This window comes from Dendrobium catenatum, unplaced genomic scaffold (genome assembly GCF_001605985.2).
Source record: "Dendrobium catenatum unplaced genomic scaffold, ASM160598v2 original_scaffold_211366, whole genome shotgun sequence".
In the NCBI taxonomy this organism is placed as follows: Eukaryota; Viridiplantae; Streptophyta; class Magnoliopsida; order Asparagales; family Orchidaceae; genus Dendrobium; species Dendrobium catenatum.
In genome coordinates, this window is record NW_021529777.1 from 1,012,677 (window position 1) to 1,037,817 (window position 25,141).

General features: G+C 33.8%; 1 protein-coding gene across 1 annotated transcript; it reads right to left on the minus strand.

The window, feature by feature from the left end:
* Window positions 1–557: 557 nt before the first annotated feature.
* Window positions 558–24,551, minus strand: LOC110092619 (serine/threonine-protein phosphatase PP-X isozyme 2). Its single transcript, XM_020817258.2, has 8 exons — window positions 24,169–24,551; window positions 14,890–15,042; window positions 7,091–7,153; window positions 6,931–7,016; window positions 6,750–6,825; window positions 6,409–6,677; window positions 1,231–1,309; window positions 558–1,153 (listed from the first exon to the last, which is right to left on the minus strand). Exons 1-8 carry the CDS (start codon window positions 24,307–24,309, stop codon window positions 1,103–1,105), a joined length of 918 nt encoding a protein of 305 aa, XP_020672917.1. The 5' UTR covers window positions 24,310–24,551; the 3' UTR covers window positions 558–1,102.
* Between the last annotated feature and the right edge of the window lie 590 nt (window positions 24,552–25,141).

Sequence of the window (25,141 nt, forward strand, 5' to 3'; positions counted from 1 at the left end):
TGAGCGAAGAATTTCTTACAAAATTAGAAATAACAAATTAAAGAATGATTAAATTAGATAAAAGTTCAAAGATAATGATTGAAATTAGGCTCAGATAGTCGAACTTTTATTTTATCCAGTGAACGTACGCAGAGGAACGTTCGGATTTAGGCAAAAAAAGTGTCTGTACCAAGTACCGAGGTGTACCGAATTTTTTCAAAAAACTCAGTACAGACACTTTTTTGCCTAAAACCGAACCTTCCTCTGCGTACGTTCACTGGATATAATAAAAGTTCCAGATAGTCTGACATAAAAGAAGGGTAGAAATGCACTTGTTAGATAAGTTGATAAACTTAGGTTTTGTTTGAAATGGCTTTTTTACTACTTTCTAATACGATTTTTTGGTATAAAAATTTAATTTTATACTAAAAAACTGTTTTAAAAATAATAAAAAAGCCGTCCCCAACGAATCATTAGTCAGAAAATTATGGAGAAAAATGATTAGAACAAAAATTATATGAATAGTAGTTCAAAAGAATTAGTAGAAAATAGGTCTAACAACTCAGACGGCGCTCAACAGAAATAAATGAGAATAAAATGACACAAACAAGTTCCAACAACGGTAATATTCTAGCACTACTGTAAGAATCTTAGAAATTACAAAAAAAAAAAGAGTTAAAAGATATAAATAGGGCAAAAATCAGATGAAATCCGGTGCAGACGCACTCTGGATACCAAGAATAGAAACAAATAAGACTCACTGGGCCAAAACTGAGCAACTCAGCTTCAGCCTACTGAACAATCTCGCCCAAAAAAGTAAAACAGGATTCTTATTTCCAGCTGAAATCTAAGACCAACCTCACTCCCAACCAATAACTTCAATTCAAAGCAGTTCTAAAACACATGGGATTCTACACCTGCAACCAAACAACTTCATAATTCTGATACTGAACCATATTGGAACTAATTAGCACGCCCAAACCAACATAACTGCAGCATCGGGGCATCCATGGCATGCGGTAAGACTGCCGGCTCAAGGCATCAGCTCACTGCGGCACCGGCGAAAACCAATGAGCTCAGGCCAGCTTTAAAGAGTGGATAGATAAAATCTCTCATCTCTGGCTCAGAGGAAGTAATCAGGGGCAGGTTTCTTAGAAGGAACCCCTCTTGCTTCCTGCATTTTGGTGATGGTCGTATTAGCACAATTATGTTTGGAAGGGGTATGAAAATGCAGGGTTGCAAGGTACAAACCTGTGGAGCAGCTTCAAAAACACGAAACTGCTTATTCAAGTTCTCATCCAGCTCTAGAATTGCTGCCACATTTCCACATCTATAAAAAAGTGAAACAAGAATGCATGTCAAAATTTTAAAATCATTTATAGCAAAGAATGTAGATATGTTTACTAAGATGGGCTAAAGCAAGCGATTAATGAATGGTCTACAGCATTGAGAGATGACAACAACAATAACAACAAATCTTTATCTCATTATGTGAGGTCGGCTGCATGAATCTATTTTCTCCACTGTGTACTATTAAGAATCAAATTTTCATTTAAATCTAATAAAAAAACTATCATTTTTAATCTTTCTAACCAAATCATTTTAGGTCTAGATCTACCTTTCTTAATATAGGTATGATCTAATACATCTACTCTCCTAATAGGGTCCTTAAAAGGCCGACATTTTATATGATCACACCATCTAAGACGATTCTCTCTAATATTATCTACCACTAAAGTTACTCCAACCTTTCACATATATATTCCTTTCGCATTTTGTCCCTAAGTGTAAAGACACTGATCCACCTGAGCATCCTCATCTTTGCAACGCTTAACTTTATGCTTCTCTTTTAATTGCCAACATTCTACGCTATAAAACATTGCAGCTTGCACTACCATCTTATAAAATTTTCCCTAAGTTTGATGGGAACTTTCTATCACACAACAGACCTGATGCATTCCTCCACTTTAATCATTCAACTTGAATTCTACTAAAAATATCTCAAATCTATTTCATCATCATTTTGAACAACATACTTGAGATATCTAAAGCTTACACTCTTTTTAATGACTTGATCACCTAATGACACAATTTTATCACAAGATCTAATGCATCTACTCTCCTAATAGGGTCCTTAAAAGGCCGAAATTTTATATGACCACACCATCTCAGACGATTCTCTCTAATATTATCTACCACTAAAGTTACTCCAACCTTTCACATATATATTCCTTTTGCATTTTGTCCCTAAGTGTAAAGACACTGATCCACCTGAGCATCCTCATCTTTGCAACGCTTAACTTTATGCTTCTCTTTTAATTGCCAACATTCTACGCTATAAAACATTGCAGCTTGCACTACCATCTTATAAAATTTTCCCTAAGTTTGATGGGAACTTTTCTATCACACAACAGACCTGATGCATTCCTCCACTTTAATCATTCAACTTGAATTCTACTAAAAATATCTCAAATCTATTTCATCATCATTTTGAACAACATACTTGAGATATCTAAAGCTTACACTCTTTTTAATGACTTGATCACCTAATGTCACAATTTTATCACAAGATCTAATGCATCTACTCTCATATATATATATATATATATATATATATATATAAGTTTGTTTATATCTATAGGTACATATAGGTGTTAGTATATATTATTGTAATTAAGTTGATCGAGCGAAGCAAATCATGAATCAGATTTTGGCTTAGTCATACTATAAGTTCAAGTTTAGCACAAACTCGAGCCAGGCTTTCACTTGTTATGTTCATATTAGGCTACTTTTAGAATTATCTATAATTGAGCTTGGCTTGTAACTTGCATATGTAAATTAATCTGAAGAGTAATTGAAAGAGTTAATAAACAAACTCATAAGAAAACAAGCATTAAATGAGTTCCCATGTAATTATCATATAAACAAATAATTTTAAATATCTAAATAAACAAGTAATTTAATAAATTTTGAATTAGTGCACAATTATTCGCCACCAATTAAACAAGATAATCATATGACTAAAAAGAATCGAATTGAAAAAGAAGCATCGAATTCCTGAGGATAGGAAGATCTAAATAGTAGAATTGAAAAAAAGACGCAAGGGCTAGAAATAGTAATGGGTAGATGGCCATGCTGGAAAGGATGCATTTAGAGCCAAGACAACATATGGACTGAAAGCTGAGAAGGAAAAGCAATCACCTATGATTCTCATGCAGCTGTGCTCTAATTTTTTATTTAAATGTGTTGAAGAAGATGCATCGAGTACTCACAAACTGTGCTCACTGATGTATCCACGAGAATTGGGCTAATGTGAAGATGCACTCAACCTTAAAGTTCTTTTTATCAACATAATCCTAACGATGTGCTCATGTAGGCAGAACTATTACAACCTTAGGCAACCAGACTGAAGATAGTAAGTGATCAAAGTGTAGTCTGTGTAGATTGATACAACAATAACATTAAGCATTTATCCCACTGTGTGGTCAGCTACATGAATCATTTTTCTTCATTGTGTCCTTATAATGAGTAAAAATCTCATTTAAATCTAATAAAAAAATGTCATTTCTAATACTTTCTAACCAAATTTTTTTAGGACTATATCTACATTTCTTAATATAAGTCAGATATAATACATCAACCCTCCTAACCGGATCACATAATGCCAATGTTTTATGTGACCAAACCATCTAAAGGTGATTCTCACTAATCTTATCCGCCACTAGAGCTACTCCAACCTTTTCACATATATACACATTTTACAATATATCTCAAAGCATAAATTCACTCATCCACCTGAGCATTATCATCTACAATACTTAATTTTATGTCTCTCTTTTAAGGGCCAAAAATTTGCATTATAAAGTATTGTAGGTCTTACCACCACTTATAGAATTTTTGCTTAAGTTTGAGAGGTATTTTCTATCACACGATAGGCCTGATGCATTCCTCCTCTTCAACCATCTCACTTGAATTATACTAATAATATCCCCATCTCACTTGATTTCCACAATTATGGGGTTTAAATGAGTGCCTCAAAATACAAACAACACTTGAAGCCTCTTGCTCTGCCCCACCCATGAGTCTAAATTGTCAACTTACCTACTATTGTTCGATTCCTTGAATTTTGTCCTCGTTATGTTAACCTCTCTGTTAATCTTCCCTATCAATACTCTTCATCGACTTTTTTTATCAATACTCTTCGTTGACGCTCTCCATTGATGCCTCCATTGATGCTTTCTAGCAATACCTTGGCTTAGGGATCTTATGTGTCTTCTATGGCATGGATCTCGTTGACGACTCTTTTGAGTCTGGCTCTCACTACTCCCTTTCATAGACCAACTACACTCCTTTTGCAATGCTCATAAACTCTTAGAAACAAATAAAATTGTAACTTCTAATGTTCTTGATAACCCACACAAAGGTAAAAAAGAAAACTTTCCTTCTTTAGCCTCCAAATCTACCCCTACATACTCTTCGGATCAACACTAGGATAAAAATCCACCTCTATTTTGCCATCAACTACAAATTATCTAATTGAGTCTTCGTTCTTGGCAGCTTACCTCCAACAGTTCAAATCACTGTTAAACGACAGAACACAAGAGACGAACTCCTCAGTCATGACATTTGCAGCACCTCCTCAGCAATCTCCATCTAAAGACAAGGCTCCTTGTTGCTTTTCCTCGGCATCAGCTTCTTAATCCCAAAGCTATAATCACAAACCAAAGCAACACAGTCTTCCTTCGAATCCCCCACAGGAAAAGAAAAAAAAAAACAAATAGATAGAAGTTCTTGCCATAAGTAAAAGAGCGAAAGATTAAAATGATCCCTATACTAAGTATGGGGGATCGTTTAAGACCTAAACTATCGAATATGTCTAATTAGTCATTTGATTCCTCAAATATAATCCAAAATAATTCAACAAAAAGGATTATTTTGGAACATATTTGAAGAGTTAAAAAACTAAAGTGAATACATTATATAATTTGAGACTAAAATGGCCCAATGCAAATGGTTCATGACCACTTTATTCTTTTTCTCATAAATAAAAAAGCACTGACAAAATAAGGTTGCAGTGTCCAATGTGAACTCTTAATGAAATAGAACTCTAAAAAATATTAAGAAGAATAAGTAGGCCAAGTGTAAATAGAAGAGAAAAAATTAATAATTACTTGTGCAATATGCATTGATTCTCTCCAAGTTTTTGATGGTTGCATGTTGGTGGGTAAGGCGTTGAGTGGGGTTCTTTGGTATTATGTGTTGTGCTGGTTAAACAAGCATGCAACTGTATGAAGAACTCATACACTTGGAAAGGGACTTCATTTTTCCATATCATATGCAGCAAGCTATCATTTTTTTTCTCTCTCATGTATGGCATATGACACATTAGATGCCATTAGTAAGTATCATCTAATCATCCAGCATTCTTATTAAAAACACTAGGTGCCTTCAAGGCATTATGGCTGTCCAATGCCCAAGGCATTAGGCGTTAGCCTTGAAGTTTGCTTGAAGGAATTAAGCGCTAAAATGTACACCTACTTTATAAGGAATACTTTCGAAAAGTATAATATGATAATCTTTAGATTACATTAGTACGCTAATAGACAAAAAAAAAAGTTTTATGTCATACCAAATATCAAAATAATAGAACTTTACCACCTATACTCTTTTCCCCATCGCTAAAATTGTATCCATCTAGCTCTTCTTTTATCTCCAAGTCTCATCGTCCTCGTCATCAAAATCTACTACACTCGAACTAAAAGCTCTTGCACCCATATTTGATTTGGCATACTTCATAGTGAAAATAGCTTTTTCTCCAACACATACTGCTCATTCTACATAAACCCATGCCAAATATTCATCATTAAAACCAATTCAGCTTTTGATATTTAAGATATTAGCGCCCATCTCTCCAATCATCTACTTATTAATACCATCAATCTTTTGGAGAGAAATTGAATCAATGATATCCGCATCTCATGCCAAGTCCTACAAGCATATGGTTTTACTTCACATAAACAAGAACATATAATTTTTATAATCCAATATATATCTGCTTTTAGAGTTTTCAAACATTTTATAGTACTTATTACTTTAATATAATTCCCCTAAACATATTATCGTTAAATATACTTTTAAATCATAATTAAAAAATTTGCATTGAAGAGGCAAGCGCTCCATTGCCTAGCATCTTCCACGCCTAAGTAGGGCCGTGAAAAAAGTGCCCTCCAGAGAGAAATGTAAGGCACAAAAGCCTCGCCTCTCCTCGACGGGTATCTAGGTGAACCTGGAGTGTGCCTTCGATAATATTTTTGGTAAAATTGATTATTTTCCGAGTTCTACATCTAAAAGTACCCATATCATTTCAGCTTGAGGAAAAAATTGCTAATGCTGCTTCTCTTTTAAAACTGTTATCAGAAAAAAAATTACCTGTAACAATAATTTGGGGCAGACCATACAGTTACAATCTGGTTATTGAACATCCACTTGTATCCTTCCATAACCAATTGATGTGCACGACATATGTAATCGGTGTTATTTGAATGGTTAAACGAGGAGACTACATTCCCTCCAAACAGGAATCCTGCACCTCGAGGGCTTAAACCCCAGCCATCAACAACATCTTCTGGATCTGACCACAAAAGGTCGCACATAGCCCCATCATGTGGAACCTCTTGCTTTCTGTCTATTGTTCTGATCTGTATAAGATGGTCAAAATATCAGTCTCCAACGTATTTGGATAAAGGAGAAAAAGAGAAGCTAGAAATTACCTGATCTAATGTAGTTATGTTAGGTGATAAACCTCCGTGAACGCCAAAAATTTTATTCTCAATGAGCGCAGAAAGACTTCAAAGTTTAAACAAATATAGGCATCAATATAATCAAGTATCAACGCAGACAAAAAGTCCAAGCTCATGCAATTGCATTACAAAGAAAGATAAGATACAGCACCTCAAGTAATCAAAAATATCTGTGCAATATCTCCAAACATTCACAGAACCATACTTCCGGAGGCACTCATCATAGAAACCATATACCTGATTAAGAGGAGTTTTAGCCAAACGTCTGAATCAAAGATTGATCCACTTCAAGAAAATATTTAAATATGAACCTGGGTGATTTGCCTGCTTTCATGATTTCCTCTAATCAGGGTTATACGATCTGGATACCTAACCTGTAAAAGACCAAGATGATAAAAAAAACACATAAATAATTCATGGTAACCTATAGAAAAGCACAGTAACATCATTATGATCATGGTAAGTTAAATAAAAGAACAGTAACATAATTATGAGTATCATCAATAGCCTTATTCCAATGCTTCTGGTTTGGCCTTACCCATAAAATGAAACAGCTCATGGCCCTGTTTAATGACGTAAAAAAGTTTATAGAGGATACCAATAGTATTTTGCAATCTTTAAGCTATGTTTGAACCGGCTTTGTTTCTTTTTTTTTTTTTCACTTAAAACCAACTATATTTGGATATTTTATTTATTTATTGTTTTGAAAAATAGAAAATATAAAACATGCATGAGAATGAAAAATAAAATTCGAAATAATCTATATTTAATTAGCACAAATTAGTATTTAATATATGATTAACTAATTTAAATAATAATTATTCTAATTAAGTCTTCTTAACTAATATATATTTAGTTGGAAATCAAAGTCAAATAATACTTTAAATCACAATGATATTGATTAAATTGTAATTAATTCCTGATTAAGCATAATAAAAAGTTAACCTTTAATTAATATGTTTAATTAATTAGCAATCTAATTATAACATACTGAATTATAAAAATTAAGACTTACTGATTCATTTAATGATCATAATTAAACCTTAATTAATCCCTAATTAGTCTGGATAATTACTTTTATTATTCATGAATAAATTATTAATTCCAATCCCAATAAACAAGTACATACTAAGAAAAATAATAATAATTTAATTGAAATTTTAATTAATCCTTTATTATCCTAAACAATTCCTCAATTACCAATTGCTCTAAGTTTACTAATTAACTATCTTAGGATTAGTTATCATAATTAAGTAAAAATAAATTATTAATAATATTAACAAAAACCTCATAAATTACTAATTAGCTAAGCAAAATGAGTAATAAACAATTATTCAGAATAATTAATCAATTAATTAGTTATGCTAGTGCCAATTATTGTGATTAAATAATAATAAATAATATTTAATGATCCTCATTTAAACTCTAATTAATCTTTAACTATCCTTAATAAAAGTCAGTAAGAATCAATTCTTAATCCCATTCAAAGAAAGGCATTAGAAGGTTATAACAAGCTCCATGTCTATTTTCGAGTGAAATGCCAAGCTAAGTGTGGATAAAGTACTATTGTTTAATAGCTAAAATTTTATCTAATAAATAATAATTCAAATTAATATTAATTACAATTAAATAATAATGCCAATAACCGAAACCATACTTCACACAACACTTGTTCATACAAGTGTCCTATAATTTATCACAATTGAAGCGAGCTAATGCCTATGAGAAATTTGAGTTTATATGCCCCATAATACTCGAAATTGTAGAAATATATACGTTGTTTTGTGTATTGGAGAAATATGCCCAAAAATTTCCTTCAAACCAAAAAGCCTCCGATGTGGACTGCATACTATTTTTAAGTCAGATGCAACCAAATATAATTCAAATAACATTCGTACAAAGTTAAAACAAAATTCGATCAATGTTAAGCCCATATGCAATAAAAATTTGATCCATGGTAGAACATTCCTTAAACATTATTGAAACATCAATCATTCTTATTCAAAAAAAATAAAAAATGATCGAGGTTCAAATATAATTTGAATAAGATTCGAATAAGGTAATGCCAAAAAAAAATATAAAATAGTTGAATGACAAGTTCAAATTAGATTCATTCAATGTTCACAAAAGTTTGCATTTGTTAAACAATAGAGTATAATATAACATAATGCAATCACAATAATTATAACACAATCAAACAAACTCCATAGAGGACAATTTTAACAAGAAACTTAATATTGAATTAAAATAGTAATAATATTTTACAGTAATATAGTGTAAACACAATAGACAAAAACTTCGATACAATTGAATACAATTACAATATTTTTAAGTTTTAACACAACTATATCATAAAGTGCTCAAATCTAATCACATCTATATCACTATAAAGTGACCAAATTTAATTATATATATACACACACACAGACATAAACACATACATACATATACGAATTGCTATAAATTGTCCAAATCTAATTACATTTATAAGGGACCAAATCTGATTATATATATATATATATATCATTATAAATATGCTGTTGAAGATCATCAGAATTGAAGTCGATTTCATCAAGCAATAGCATATGTATTTTAAATTTGTAATTGTGAATTTAAGACACCTATGACCTAAGCTTTGCATTGATCTTCAGTAGCACATCTAATGAAAGCAATAATAAATCTATTGAAAGCAACCAATCAACTTAAATACATTTTATGGCTCTCTACAGGTATAAGAGTAGGCATATGCACATTCAAATGTTGTGTGTTTGTCTCTCATATTCAAAACAACAATGTGACTAATCTTAAGTTATTCAAATTGTCTAACAATTTTTTCCATGACACCCCCATATTCATATGTAATCTAAGCATATATCTACATGCATAGCAAGATAGCTCAAATAATGCAAAAATAATAAATTTGAACTTAGCTCGAATCTTATAGAGCACATGATCAAATAGTTGACTATTGTTTAGAACTTGATCAAAGCTAATTCAGCTATTACTTAAAACTTGTTTTAAATATTACTCAAAACTTATTTTGACCTTGATTGAACCATGCTTGGCATATGATTGATGCTTATTCGACTATTATTCAATCCTAGTTTGAAATACAAACATTCTTTAAATAATCTTCGAAGCATGTTCAAACATATATTGAACATGTATCAATCAATGTCACAATAAGCTTTGAGCACTGTTCAAAACTGGTTATCTAATATATTTCTAAGTTGCAGGTTCAGATTGCCAATATATCAATCACTAACATTCAATGATAATCACTGGCTAATCGGAGATGGAAACAAAAATGTTGCATTGAAATTTTGACTCAAAACAATCACCAGCAAATGAGAATTGACAAATAAGGCATTGAGAATAGGAGGGGTCATCAATTTCTTACACAAAAGGTTGCTAATACAAACTAGAGCGTCTCTTTGAATTTCAGAGGCATTTTGGTCCAAAAAAACTTTCAGCCATATTTCCCAAAAAATAAAATTACAAGAATATTTCTCTAATTTCGAATATTATGGGACATATAAACTCAAATTTCTCATGCTTATTTAAGAGAAAGACAGAGATGGGAAGGGATAGAGAGAAGCAGAGAGTGAGTAGCAGCTAGGGCACGAGCGAGGTGCTAGCAAGGCACACAAATAAGTCGACGTACTTGGAGCAAGGAGAGCCGATCACAAGTGGAGGTTGACATGTGCAAAGCCAAAGCTTGCTCGCATGCATACAAGGTCAAGTGGGTGCAACTGGTTGGGTAAGTTTCTCCAACACTGAAAGATGATGATTTTGACGTCACAGGCTAAAGATTTTCTTCATTTTCTTTTCCCTTAAACTAAGAAGTAAGTTTCCTTGCTCGCTATATATTTCCTAAATCTAAAATTTTGGGCTTAAGAATATTCTTAGAATTTCCAAAGGTTTCTAAGAAGAAGAAGAGGAAGAGGTAGCGGACAAAAAGAGGGAGAATATATATATATATGCAAATTAGGATACTTCAGAAAAATTTTGCCCTAAAATTTGATAATGCAATAATTTAACACTAATAAATTATATTAAATTAGTTTAAATATGTATATTTATGTCATAAAAATTATTTTTGAAATAATTGAAGTCATAATTTAATAATATTGAATAAAACAATAAGTTAATTATGATTGTAATGAAATATTAAAATTGACTATAATCGACATATTTAGATAAAATAATGAGAAGAAAGATCTAGATTGAATAAGTATATTATAAATACTATTGTTAGAAATATTGTTTTGTTTAGTAAAGTATTGAAGATAAAAATTTAATATGTGAAATAAATAACAATTTAAAATATTAATATGTTTGAATTAATAGAATTTCAAAAAAATTTAAACATAACTAACTCGCTAGGTCAAGGGTATTAAAATTAATATAGGAATCAACAAAAAAACTTATGTTATATCGGTATCACAAATAAATGAAGCAACATGTAAAATTTAAGCATAAACAAAGCTTCTAAAAGAATGCTGGGCGATTATGTTTCTATTTTAAATTAGTTATTTTTCTTCTCCTTTAAATCAAATGCAATGAATTTTATTCTTTCTTATATGCAATCAAAAACATCATAATTAATACCAAATTGATTTTTCTTTCTCACTTAATAAAATCCTTATACTGATTTTAGCGTGCCTTCATAATTGAATATCAAATGATAAGTTATGATATGAGAACAAAAAAAGTAAATGCATTACAAGAGGAATGTAAATGAATATGTTATAGGGAGGAATGTAAATGAATATGTTATAGGGGAGTGAATGCACGAATAAAATTAATCATCTTATGGTATTGGTTGGGACATAATGTATCCATGCACATAAATAGAAATGAAAATGGTTTACCTATCCTTTGAGGTTAGATTTGAAAAATATTATAAGATGGTATGCCTTTAATGGAACACATTTAGATGGTGACTTCTGTGACGAATATATTATAAGATAAGCTATGAAAATGATAAATAAATTTAATTGTTCTTTATGTTATCAATCTTACGAATGCATTTTGTTATTTTTTAATGAAAAACATCATTCTATTGATTTACTTACAAAGACTAGCATGCATATTATATTTTAAAATTTGAATTAATATTATTTAAAATATATTTAGCCACTAAATTGTTTAACTCATCCTTGAATTGATAACTATTTTTAGAAAAATCTCATTTAGGCTAAATAGATGAAAAAGAGAATTCATGTGGAGGGTCCTAAATATTCATATCATAGCTATGGGAATAAAACAAATAGAGCTAAGCCAAATATTTCTCAGATAAAACTTGTTAATTTACTTTTTAGTTGGTTATAACCGAACTCAAACAAGACTTTAGTTCTAACATCTTCTTCTAGCTCATTTATTATTCTATTAACCTTCGAGTTGAATCTAATCTTTCAAAGAGCTTTATAAAATATTAGGTGACTCATTTAAAAAAAGCAACAAGAGATATTAAACAAGAATTCTATCAAGCTAGTTGTTGAACAATAAATGAGCATATTCGTGATTATAAATATGTCAAGAGATTGTTTCTTTACTTATCAACTTCACAAATGATGTTCAAGATTGTTAAATTACCCAAGTAATCAAACATAAATGATCTATGATCAAACCATTGCACCCACCTATTTTTAGTTGCTAAAATTACTCAGAAAGAACATAAAGAGTAATCTCATACATATACAATTAGCACTAAAATCATCTGTATAAGAAACATGCGTCATAAGATACACTATAGAACTTTTTCATCACAAGCACCAAATGTGTGGAACGAGAATAACAAAAAAATGATGATAGATGGAAATTCAAAAACAGTAGAGGGCATGCCTAGTTGGTCCCAATCCGACATGCTCTAGCTTCTATGATTTCCTAGGGGTATCTAAAACTTTGAGATGCTATGCAATGCAGAAATAAAAATCTATGCAATGCTCATAAAACTATAAATGCAACTATCTTGTCAAAGCAAATGCAATTAGTCTGAAGGAGAACAAATTCATGACAAGCAAGCAATTATATGATTGAAACAAACCAAAAATTAAATAAAATTTTATCTCCTTTTGGACCTTAACCCACTTGTGAAATATATGTACTATTCATAAAGGCTTTAGCCACATCAAAAGACATTAGGAGCCTTGGATATATTTACCGCATGTAGGTTGAATCATGCTAGGCACATCAAAGGGCCGATACTTCGACATAGCCTTTATTCAATAACCTTAGCAAAAGTGAGGGAAATTTATAATTTGTAAGAAGAGAGCATTAGCCATAGTTATGGTGTTTAGGATATTGGGCCATTTAGATAATGCAAATTTATGAGCATTGTCATACCTTAGCAATACTGCATATTTATGAACTTTTTCATGATTTATCATGCATTGAAAAGAGTTTGCAGCTTTGAATGTCGTGCAATGGACGTCGAAACTTCTGCCTTTGGCATATTTAGAGTAATCATGTGCCGGACTATAAATTTTGAAAACTCCATTACCTTCACACAGCTTTCAAACCAGGTTTAAGCATGTGTTTAAGGGTTTCCTTCAGCCATCTAGGTTGCATAGGAACCAAACCAACTTTATCTCAGCCTACCATACAAATTTAGTTTCAATCGAGAAAGAAGGGATAGTTAGAATAAATTGAAGCCATTAGAGTTGAACCATGATCAGACTACAAAGATTTAGTCCAACAAAATCATTTGGCACGAGTTAGGATAAGCCTGGTTTGGATCTGATGGGTTAAATAGGTTCAATCAAGACCAACTTTGTTTGGATTTAGCCAACCATGATATTTTTAGTAAATTATGTTTGACTGATTTCCTGTGGGCTTGGGTGAACACTTTGACTTAATATTCATCTTAATAAGCTTGTTTATTTGGATTTTATCAGGAAGAAGATTCTTGATAATTTGGGCAGCAAGCCATCCTATTTATCTAATGTTCATTTGAATGGTCTATGACTTGGCTGACTCCAATTGAGGCTTAGCAAACACTTGCTCAAACAATTTTGTTATACTCACCAATACAAATGCAAAATCCGAACAGTTTATGCTATTGTACATCAGCATGCTTGTATACTGAATTACCATTATTTAATGATTGAAAGCTTATTAAACAAAAGATTTGAATACTTTCAAAATGATCACTTTAGACTATAGAAGATCTTACCCTTTCATGGTATAAGCTTTTGCAATCCATATGAAATTGGATAAAGGTTTGTAGAATATTTAGAGAAATAACTCTTGTTTGTTCATGTACAACCACTGTCACTTAACAATTCATGCTCTTTAATGAATAATCTAATTTATGGTTCCGTGTGGAATCACAAAAAGATCACGACCAGTAGAAAGTATAACAAAATGTAGGGTTTATCTATTTGGGCATCTCAACATGCAACCTTTCCTGTATGTTTGTACAACACAAAAGAAACTGCAGAATTCCTGCAGTCCAAAAATAGCCAGCGCATAAAAGGGTGTGTGATTACCATGTCTGTTCATTGATTCACGAACTCTCCATTGCCAATCATAACATGTAAGATTAGAAAAAGTAAACATAATGTGGTAGCTTTATCTTAATATACAAACTTCAAATAGAAACCTGAACTACTATGAGCATTCTTTCTTGATATCCGTTCCATGTTTGGTGGAAATGCTAATGATTCATCGTTAACAACTTTGATTGAATGCCACTTGATTAGTTAAATTCCAGTAATAGAAATTACTTATAAGACATTAGTCAAATGGACAAGGATTACAGATTCATTTTTGTAAGATTCCTGAAAATAATAGCTAGCCAATCCAAGAGTCCCCTCATTTCCCTAATAAGAAAATAATTGGCTCGCATTCATTAACTATAGGGAACGAACCTGAAGAAGCGCACAAGTAAACCTCTAAATTTGCGGATTACATTCCACATAGGGTGCAAGTCGCAGAAATAAAGTGGAACTAAAAAACTTAAACATATAGAATCCATATGGGAAATCACATATCAAGAAGCCAAGCCTTAATAATCTAAAATGGAAAAACAAAAAATAGATAATGTATTACATTTACATATGCAACTACTCAAAAAAAGAAAACTTTCAAAGTCAGTATTACTTACCTTCAGGGCTAGTAGAAGTAGAAATGTTTCAACAGAATAAAACCCTCGATCAACAAAATCACCTAAAAACAAGTAATTTGTCTTTGGACAGTCACCACCAACTTTAAATAATTCATTCATGTCATAGAACTGCCCGTGAATATCTCCACAAATCTAAATCAAAGCAAAGAAATAACTCAGGATATGAGAAACATTCTAACGGTTTTACAAATACTTGAATAGTACAATTATTTGGACAAAGAAATTAAGGAATTAGCTAGGGTGCATCTATTGGTTTGTTGTCATTTTGGCCTAGAGGCTCAAAGAATACAATCACTAAAACACTTAGCTAAAGATGTAAAGCTGCATACTCACACACCCATTATACCCTTTTCTTCTCATTACTCGTCATGCTTCTTTTTATAAGCGCTATTTGGAACATAACAATCTCTAATCTCCTCAATTCGTTTATAACTAAAGTTGCTCTATTTCCTTCATCCAGAATGGAAGAAAATTTCAATGGTTATTCTATAAAGAATTAAATCAAAGAAATTATACTTGAATGCATGAGATTAACCTGTAGGTGTAAATGAGAATGTGATAAAATGTGATTTTTTATTTCCCTTTATTTTTGTGTGTTTATGTGTGTGAACGTTTAAGAAAATGGTGGTAGACATATGGTGGAAGAGAGAGTAGGCTATGTATTAAAACAAGAGAGAAACGGTGACAACTTTGTCTTAAGTTCCATCCTACTTAAAACACAGCTTGAGAGCAGTTGTACCTTACAGAACTTAAAATCCACTTAGCAGAGGACTAAAGCCCAACATTTCCAAACTATATAACACCTAAACCACAAAATGGGAGGTTTAGTCATTCAAAACTGAAAATAACAAACAAAATATCTTTATAATAAATAGAAGAAAATTCCACCTATACAACTCTCATAAAACAGAATCTAAAGAACATACATTCATCCTACTACTAGTTCTCACGCATACACAGAATTGCTATTCCTGATACCTATGAAAACCAAAGCTTTGAACCTTACTGAGCCTTCTGGTTAATCTAAGTTAGATTAAATTGAACATGCAATCATCAACCACAATGATAGTGACCTTAATGCTATATAAAATATTTAGGCAAAAGATTAAAAGAATCTATAATAAAGTGCTCTAGTAGCTGAAAGTACATTTCACAAATAAGCAACATGCAACGTTGCCTTCATCTCGGAGCAAAACGTACAAGGAACTAAAGTTTCAGGGGAATGCATCATGCCAATAATCATCCAGGTCATGGAAGGTGGCTAAGCGTCAAAATACAATCATGAAATGAAAACCGTAACAAACAAACTTCAAAATATAATAAAATGGGAATTTATCAATTTACAATTTTAAATTAACTGGACATAGAGCAGATTAATTTTGGTTGCCAAACTGTTACATCTCTCAATCCTGCTGCACCAGAACAAAAAAAAAATACTATAAAGGGTAAGATTATGAAGTTGTCTGGTGTGAGTAAACAAACAATATAAATTTATATAAACTAGAAGGATTGAGAAAACAAAATGAAACGTTCATAGATGAAGAAAGATGATAATTAGTGTACTTAGTTGATCACATATTTCTACGAAGGCAGATCAACCAATCTTAGAAATCATCATGAAAAGCGTACAATGTAGAGAATTACCCTAGGAACTAATAAGATAATATTAGTAACACTTTGCATGCTCATCACAACCACACAAAATCAAGGTAAGCTGATCACCAAGATTGACTAATATCAAAATTGCTGGAAGCATGCAATGCTATTTGTATTTGTTCACATTTTTTGTCGATTATAAATGAGCCAGAATCAAATTTTCATGACCAAGAAAACAGATTGATAGATAACTTTAACATAGTTAAGTGAGATGAAAAAAAAGGAAAGCCTAAACAAAGGTCTATTACTTCAGTGAAAATGATAAAAATGAACAACTGCGACAATAGTAAGCATATACAACTACGGATAGCAGCACCTACAATGGGAACAAAGAAACATGGGTAGGATGCTAGCAAGAGGGAGTACTACCTGGGTGAGTATGAATCAGGTAGGAAACAATAGGTTGACCATCTAAGTCCACCGGACCATCTTGCAAGGAGAGAATATCTTGTAGAAGAGTAGAAAATGAAGAGAAAATATCATAAATAACAGGATTCTATGTTATAGTAATTAGTTTTTCCTTTAAAAGCAACTAATTACACATCAACTTTTTGGTCTAACTACTATGAAAATACATACAAAGTCTATGAGAATGAGGGAATAACTACAGCTTACAATCCATGAAAACATCCTACGGAATAGGATTCCCGATGGCTCCTTTTTCTAGTTTATCATGTTGAAATGCACTTTTTACATCTAACTATTTTAAGAATCAATTAGGCTTGGCTCCTAGGGATATAACTATTTCAAAGGTATTTAGTTTTGAGATTGGTACAAAAATTTCTCCATTATCAATTTAGTAAGTCTGAGTGTAGCCTTTTGCAAAGAGTCTAATATTATGCCTTTCAAGTGTCCCATTTGCATTGTATTTGACAATCTATAACCACTTGCATAAAACTTTTTTTTGTAAGCTTACCACCTTCAAATTTCTGGTTTTCTTTTAAGGCTCTCATTTGCTCAATGATGGCTTTTTTTCATTCTCTATTCTCGAGTATTTCCTATATAATTCTAAGACTCTTAATATTATTTATCTTAATGAGAAAGATTTTGTGGAAAGAAGAATAGTTTGAATGAGAAATAAATTTGACTATTGGGTGTTGGGTTCATTTTCACATCCCTTATCAGAGCAATAGGAGCGCTTTTTCATGAAGATTTTGAATTACATTGTTAGAGTCCATATCTTCATAGCATTTTGTTACGCCAGAGGAGGGCAGGACCCAGCCGGCCCAGACTGGCCGAACCGAGCAAAACAGCTAAGCGGGAACCAGAGCAGCAACAGAGAGGGGGTTTCAGCCCCCCTTGTGGAGCCCAGGTAAGTTAATATTCACTATGTAAGGAAGGAAAAGAATTATGAAGATCTTTATGCTGCTAATTAATTATGAATGTTTCATAAATTATGTTTAGATTGATTAGGAAGGGCCTAATTTTTTAAGAAGTTTTTCTAAATTATGTTTATGCTTATTAGAAATGTTCTATTTATGCTATTGTGTTCTACGGCTATTTAAGGAAAGTTGTCTAGAGTTTAGAGGACGTTATTATTGAGTTTTATTTTCCTAGTGTTGTTGTGAGTTCCTAGTAGCGTCTAGGGTTTGTAGGAGAATGGATCTACATCTCAAATAGTAGATCAATTATATCTTGCTTTATTATTGAAGAGATGATCCAAAAATCAGCCCTATCTTGGTGTTCCTATGTTTTTTCCTCTCTTTTACTTGCTATTTTTTCTCTTCCACAATGTATCAAATTCGTATCAAAGCCAAGATAAGGGTACCCGTGGCAGAAAGGAAGGTAGAAGTGTTGGAAAGTGAGATCAAACAATTGAAATATGATTTCGAAGAAAGAATTTCAAATTTTGAAATTCAAATTTCAGCCATCCATGAGAAGATTGATGGGAAGTTTGTCATCCTGGAGGAGATGATGAGGAAGATGCTCTAGGTCCAAACCAAAACGGTATAGTCGGAGGTGAGGGGAGCCACCGACGGCCAAAGTGAGTGGGGGAAACCCTAATTCAATAAGGAGAGGGGAAGAATAGGAGGTGGAGATTTTGGAGGGATGCCACCCCTAGAGCCTATTCCTTGGGAGGAAACAGGTAGACGGTATGGGGAGAAGCGTGAGAGGATTGGGTATGAGCAAAGAGGTGCTGAATATGAAAGGAGTGGGGTTGATTATGACCAGAGGGGTGCTGAATTTGAAAGGAGGAGAGGGGATGTTGACGAAGGGTTTGGGTACAAGCGTTGAAGGGATGATCGAGAAACTTGGGGGAACCTCACCCTTTTGGGGAATGGGAGGTTATGGAGGAAACAAGACGAACACAAGAGATCCAAGGGTGAGGAGGCTGAAGATGCCTATTTTTTAGGGAGATGATGCACATGGGTAAATCTACAGGGTGAAAAGATACTCTGTCGTAAATGGGTTGACGGAGGAGAAGAGCCTGACAGCAGTCGGGCTATACTTGGAGGGGAAAGCATTGGCATTGTACCCTTGGAGGGATATGAGGCAACTCATACCGACCTAAAGGGAGTTTAATGGCTTCTTGCTGGAACGTTTTCGAACTAGCAAGGGATAGGGCTTCTATGAGCAATTCTTTGCTCTAACACAGGTAGGGGTGTCAAAACGGGTCCGCAGGTCAGGTTTGGATCGAACCCGAATTGACCTATGTTTAAACGGGTTAACCCTAACCCGACCCAGTTTTACAAACGGGACAAATTTTCCAACCCAAACCGACCCACTCGAGTTACCTGGTTGACCTGACACGACCTCCAACCCGCTTTATTTGAACTGGTTTGGCGAGCAACCACAGCCTGCGTGAAAGCGAGCTTTGTTTCAAATTCGAACAGCAACTAGCGAGTCGCGTGCCAATTGTCAATATGTCGCTTGTCACATTAGGCGAGGCCGGCGCAGGCGTCTGGCGAGCTAACTGCCGCATGAGCGGACTGTCGCGTGTCGTCTATTGACTGTCGCGTGACTGGCTTGAGCGGTGAACGGGTGAAGCCGTAAAGGGCCTGAAGGTCTGTCGCGTGGGTCCGTGGTTCCTCGAGTGCCAGCCGCAGAGAGGAATGCGACCTAAAGCAAGCAGGCCAAGGAGAGTTAGGGAGGCAGGGACTACGCTAGACGAGAAGGTCGAGACTCAGTGTGTCGCGTCATGCGTGATAAATGGCAGAAGGCTAGGAGAGACTACCGGGTCGAGTCAATTTCGGGTTGTTTTCATGTTTCCAGGTCAACCCGAACCCGACCCGATTTTAGAAATGTGTCACATTTCTAAACCTAACCCCAACCCGTCTGATAAACGGGTTAACTTGGACCCGAAATTTTTCGAGTCGGGTTTCAGGTCTTGTCAAATATTGACACCCCTAGACACAAGAGAGGACAATGGTGGGTACCGTGAGGGATTTGAGTACCTTGTTAGCCGATGAAAAAGTTACTTAATCAATTTATCTTAAGTAATATAATATTATCTAAAGAAAATGGTGAATATGACCCTTTTATTGTATTTTGATTAAGCAATTAAATAGTCTGATGTTTGTATGTCAGTCATTTTATGACCTTTGAAAAATTAGACATAAAAGAAAGTTATGAAATTATTATTTAAAATTTTCAATGAACCAAGCAATTGATGTGTCACACGCAGTGTTGCAATGCTCTGAATTGGTCTGGATCTGACCTAGTTTGTTCTATGTATGAATTTTCTACACTTTCATTATGCACGTGTTTAAGAATATTCTATGTAGATGAATTCATGAATTTTGTTCTAGAGCGCACCCCAAGAGCATGTGTGTAAAAACACAATTATGAAATTTTCCCTTAGAAACATCGTGGTGCTACAAGGATGAGCTCTCTATCATTTTAGTCATTTACTAGAATGTTGCGACGCTGCGGAGCTAATTTTGCTTTGGAGCATTGCGGCACTATCTTCTCTATTTGGCTGTGATTTTTAAGGGGAGTGTTGCAACACTAAGTCTCTAGGCACCACGACGATTGCATTAAATAGTTTATAAATATCGATTTCCACTAAATTTTTCACTTACCAAATCAAATTTATTTCCTAAGGCGGCTATAGAGAGAAAGGAACAATTCTAGAGAGAGAAAGTACATTTCGATTAGCTTCAAGACAATTTCATCTGTCACGATAGTTTAGAAAATTGTCCAGATTGAAGCAAGTTATGTTTTGCCTATCTTAATTTTTAATAGTTCAAAGTTTTCTGGGTTTTTTTCATGTTTTAATTGAAATTTTAACGCAAAACTAGGTAGATCTGCTCACTAGGTAAACTTCTACAGCATAACTTTTGGTATGTCATTGTTGTCAATATTATGCACATTTTAATATTTTTATTACAAATTTTCATCGGATACTTTTAGAAATGTATTTTTTAAGATTTTGAAAATTATTCTGATACCTATAAATAATACTGTAATATAATAAAATCTTCGAAATGTAGCTATGAATAATGTGTGGTAATTTAAATTTCTAAAAAATATCAAATTTGTGTGTAATTCTTCACCAAAATTCTGATTAATTAATAGCTAAAATAAATTCTGACAATGTATATTATACATGAAAATGCATTTATTTCTATGTTTATATTCTTAAAATGAGTGAATCTAGAGAAGTTTTGATGATTAGATAGGGGTGTCAATACTTGACCCGATTTGAAACTCGACTCGGACCCAACCCAAAAAATTTCGGGTTTGAGTCAACTCGTTTGCCAGGCGGGTCAAGTTTGGATTTCATTTTCTGACCAGTTTATAAAATCGGGTTGGTTTGGGTTGACCCGAAAACCCAAAATCAACCCGAATGACAAGAAAACCTTACATGCAACAGATCCCGTGCTTGCGCCCGCCTGCAGCGCTCCGCACCATAGCAAGCCCTCCCACACTCACATCTGAACTCCGCACCCAGACCCTCTCCCACACCATGCGCGAGCCGCACTCGGCATTCTCCCGCACCCCACGCAGGCTAAACTTGCTTGCTAGTTTTATTCCGGGTTCGCGGGTCAGGTCAGGTCAACTTGGTAACCCAACGGGTTGGGTTCAGGTCAACCCGTTTGAACCTGGGTCAATTCTGAGTTTGACCCGAACCCAACCTGAAAACCCATTTTGATGCCCCAATGATTATCAGAGAATTTGATATGATGTTTATTGGATGTCATAAGAGTCTAATTCTGTGAATATTTGTAATGCCATTCATTAAGAGTCATAAGGGCATGTTATATGATATGTTAGCGCAGGGAGTCGTGAGGGTTATAATTCTGAATTCTGATATCTGTTGGGAGGTATAAAAACTTGAGGAAGATATTTTGTTCTGAGAAATGAATATGAAGTGCTTATTGTTATGTTTTAATATTTTTTTACTATTGCTCTACTTCTCTACAATTCTACTACTTATGATTGGAGCTTTAAAGGTATTGTTTGTTGTTCTGTGAACACTTGTTACAATATTATGAGTAATTTGGTTGGACCTCTATTTGGATGAATTTATTTTATCTTATTATCTCTGCTTTATTATTTGTAGCAATAATTATTAAGGACTTGAGTAAGTTAAATGTAATATGTTGAGCTATGATTACTCATGCCAACTTTCTGCATCTGTTTCGGGTCAAGATAAGAGGAAAGGGCAAGTTAAGTAGAGAAAAATTGCAGGATCTGAGTCATAGTCTTTATAAATATGTTAGACAAATTTCTTTCAGTCGTATCTTTTTTTTATGTTATGTACAATCTGTGTCATGTACTATTTGTATATAATTATTTTGATTATAAATATGTCTAAGTTGAATGAAAAGATTTTGACAACGAGTATTTGTAAGTTTAATTGATGTTTTAATGGCTCTGTAGTTCGTAAATTATTTGGAATTTATATAATGCTCTCCAATTAGGTCCTGAAATTTGTTTCTTGCCACGCTCTAACACAATACAACTCATTCTGTATGTGAGTTATGCGGGGTCGGGTTGTGACATGATGTCAGTTAATAACATGACATTACAACTGTGTTTGGTACAGCTTTCTCGTTGTTTTGCTTTTCAAACCGCAACTATAGTTATACTTGGCTACTATTTTATTGTTGCTTTCTTAACTTTTTTTTTAGAAATTTTTACAACCAGAGTCGTTAATGTGTAATAGCTTTAAGAAAATAATTGTTCAATTTTTTTAAAAGACCATATTTAAAAATATTCGTAGCAACTTTTAAAAAGGTTACTTTCTCAACAACAACTCCACAACCACCTTTACAAAACGTTGCAACAATACAAATAGCCCCTAAGTCTCAAACAAAACTATTTAGGTTTGAATGTTTCACTTGATGCCAAATTTTCTATTTTGACCTTCTAAATTTTTAAAGGTGTACTACAAACGCTAGTTGATCACACACTCATGATGTAAAAACCCACACATCATGCAATATAGAATGAGCTAGACCAAAAGGAAAAACCTTTACCAAAAAGGCAAGAGAAATCTAGCATTTCAAATCAAAGGGCTCCAGAATGCTTACAAGAATGACAAAATCAAAGCAAAATGAGACTAAAATAAATCAAAAATCAACTAAACATAGTTGTAGATTACATGCTAGGAGAAAAGGGTAGCACGCTTACAACAAACCTAATAATAAATTGATGCAAATAATACAATAATTAGGCAACTTTGAGCTTGCCTAAAACTCTAAAAAAGGAGCAGGGAGGAAGAGAAGGATAATTCGAGGATGCAAACAACTCCAAAAAATTCATTAGAATAAAATAGGAGAGCCATTGCTTACTTTATCCATTTGCATTCCCTACTTCTCCCTAAGAAGAAGTATTTATAGAATTACAAGGCCCTAATGACTCATTGAACACCTAATAATTATCTAATGAGCACTAAAAATCTATAATTTACCAGGAATCCTTCTAGCACTCACTCTTAATACAACCATAGCAATTACACCGTAACATTGTTATGGGTGAGAAGAAGGTGGAAGGTTAGATGAGATCGAGACCAGCTATGGATGCAGTCAATAAGTCTAAGAAGATGGCGAATCAAGTGATGCTAACGTTGCACTATATATGAAAATTTTGGTTTGCAGTTGGGTCATTGGCATGGGTGAGATTTCGTTATTTAGTGAAAGATTGGGCATAGCGAGTTAGCATGATTAGAAACAGACACTCGGTCAGTGGCGAGGCTCAATGAGAGCACCGTTATTTTAACCCATAAAAGTAAAATGAAGATGATAACCAGAAAACTAGGCAATTTCAAGCTTGCGTAAAAATCTATAAGCGGATTAGGAAAGAGAAGAGCAATTTGAGGGTGCTCACAACTCCATAAATTCAGTAGGGGAGAAGTTAAAAGATTCATGGCACAAGTTATTCATTTGCATACCCTACCGCTCTCTAAGAGGGAATATGTATGGAATTATAAGCCCGTAATGGTTCATTAAACATCAAATAATTACTTTGTAAGCATTAAACGTCTCATTAAACTACTCCGACCTGTAATGACTCGCAAACTCGCTCTTAATCGATCCTAATGTACCTATTACACTTATTACGACCACGCCAATCAAAGGCGGCATCCTCTAAGAGAAGAACAAAATAGATCAGCTAAAGTAGAAAATGAAAGTGTACTGCATAGGGTTATCTTACAGTTACAGGGGCGTCGACTCGCTGGACGTTGCTCTCCTCCACAAGGATCTCCATGGCCTTAAGGCAGAGAGCCTTCACTTCCGACTCCTTCAGCGGCTCGCACCGCTTTAGCTGCTCTATCTGCCGGTCCAAGTCCGACATCTCTCCCCTTCTCTCTCTCTCTCTCTCTCTCTCTCTCTCTCTCTCTCTCTCTCTCTCTCTTCTGTATCTTGGGGGCTCTCACTCGTGCCCGCCTCCTTTCGTACACCTCTCTACGTTCGCCGCCGACAGCCCTTTTGAGTCGTGCTATCGCCGGCGTATCTGTACCTCTCTTACCACACCCTTCGTCGAGTTTAAAATCTTACGCATAAGGAACAAATACAATTACAAAAATAATAATACCTTACTAACCATGGATCTGTGCTGAGGTCCGTGCAAAGTAATAGTAATTGACCGAAACTCCCTTTGGCATAGAAATTACATAGAGTTTTGTGGAATCCAAATAAATTTTGACACATGACTAATATGATAAATTATTATTTGTGGAGTTCGGAGATAGCTCTGTATTCGGACTCCAATGAAATCGTGACATGTGGATCGGACACATGGATATTAAATATACATTTTGTACTTTATTTTTGTCATGTCAGCCCGATTGACCCGTTCCATAGGCTTTTTTTATTTTTTTCAAAAAAAGTCTTCATCATCCGTTCGAATTTAGAAAAAAAAAATTAATTGGCGTTTCTATTTAATGAAAAAACTGTGAAAGCTTCTCAATATTTAAGAATTTAGCTAAATAAACTTTTGATACCCCTTAAGAAAGAAAAAGCCAGTGGAGATGGTGACTGATTTGGAGGAGGACGTTACATTGTTCGAGTAGATGATATGCCCACGGGAGGTTGAACAATACATGTTGGCTGCAATGGAAGACATGATCAAAAATATCGACTTGATTCTTAATGGCAAGAGAAATAACAATAAGTTTCTAGACAAT

What these genes read in the sequence shown, in the direction of transcription:
- LOC110092619 (XM_020817258.2), bottom strand. Translation starts at nt 24,309, where the DNA reads ATGTCGGACTTGGACCGGCAGATAGAGCAGCTAAAGCGGTGCGAGCCG. An exon ending in AAAGCAGGCAAATCACCCAG is followed by an intron (nt 7,017 to 7,090) that starts GTTCATATTTAA and finishes CCTCTTAATCAG; the next exon opens with GTATATGGTTTCTATGATGA. An exon ending in ACATAACTACATTAGATCAG is followed by an intron (nt 6,678 to 6,749) that starts GTAATTTCTAGC and finishes CATCTTATACAG; the next exon opens with ATCAGAACAATAGACAGAAA.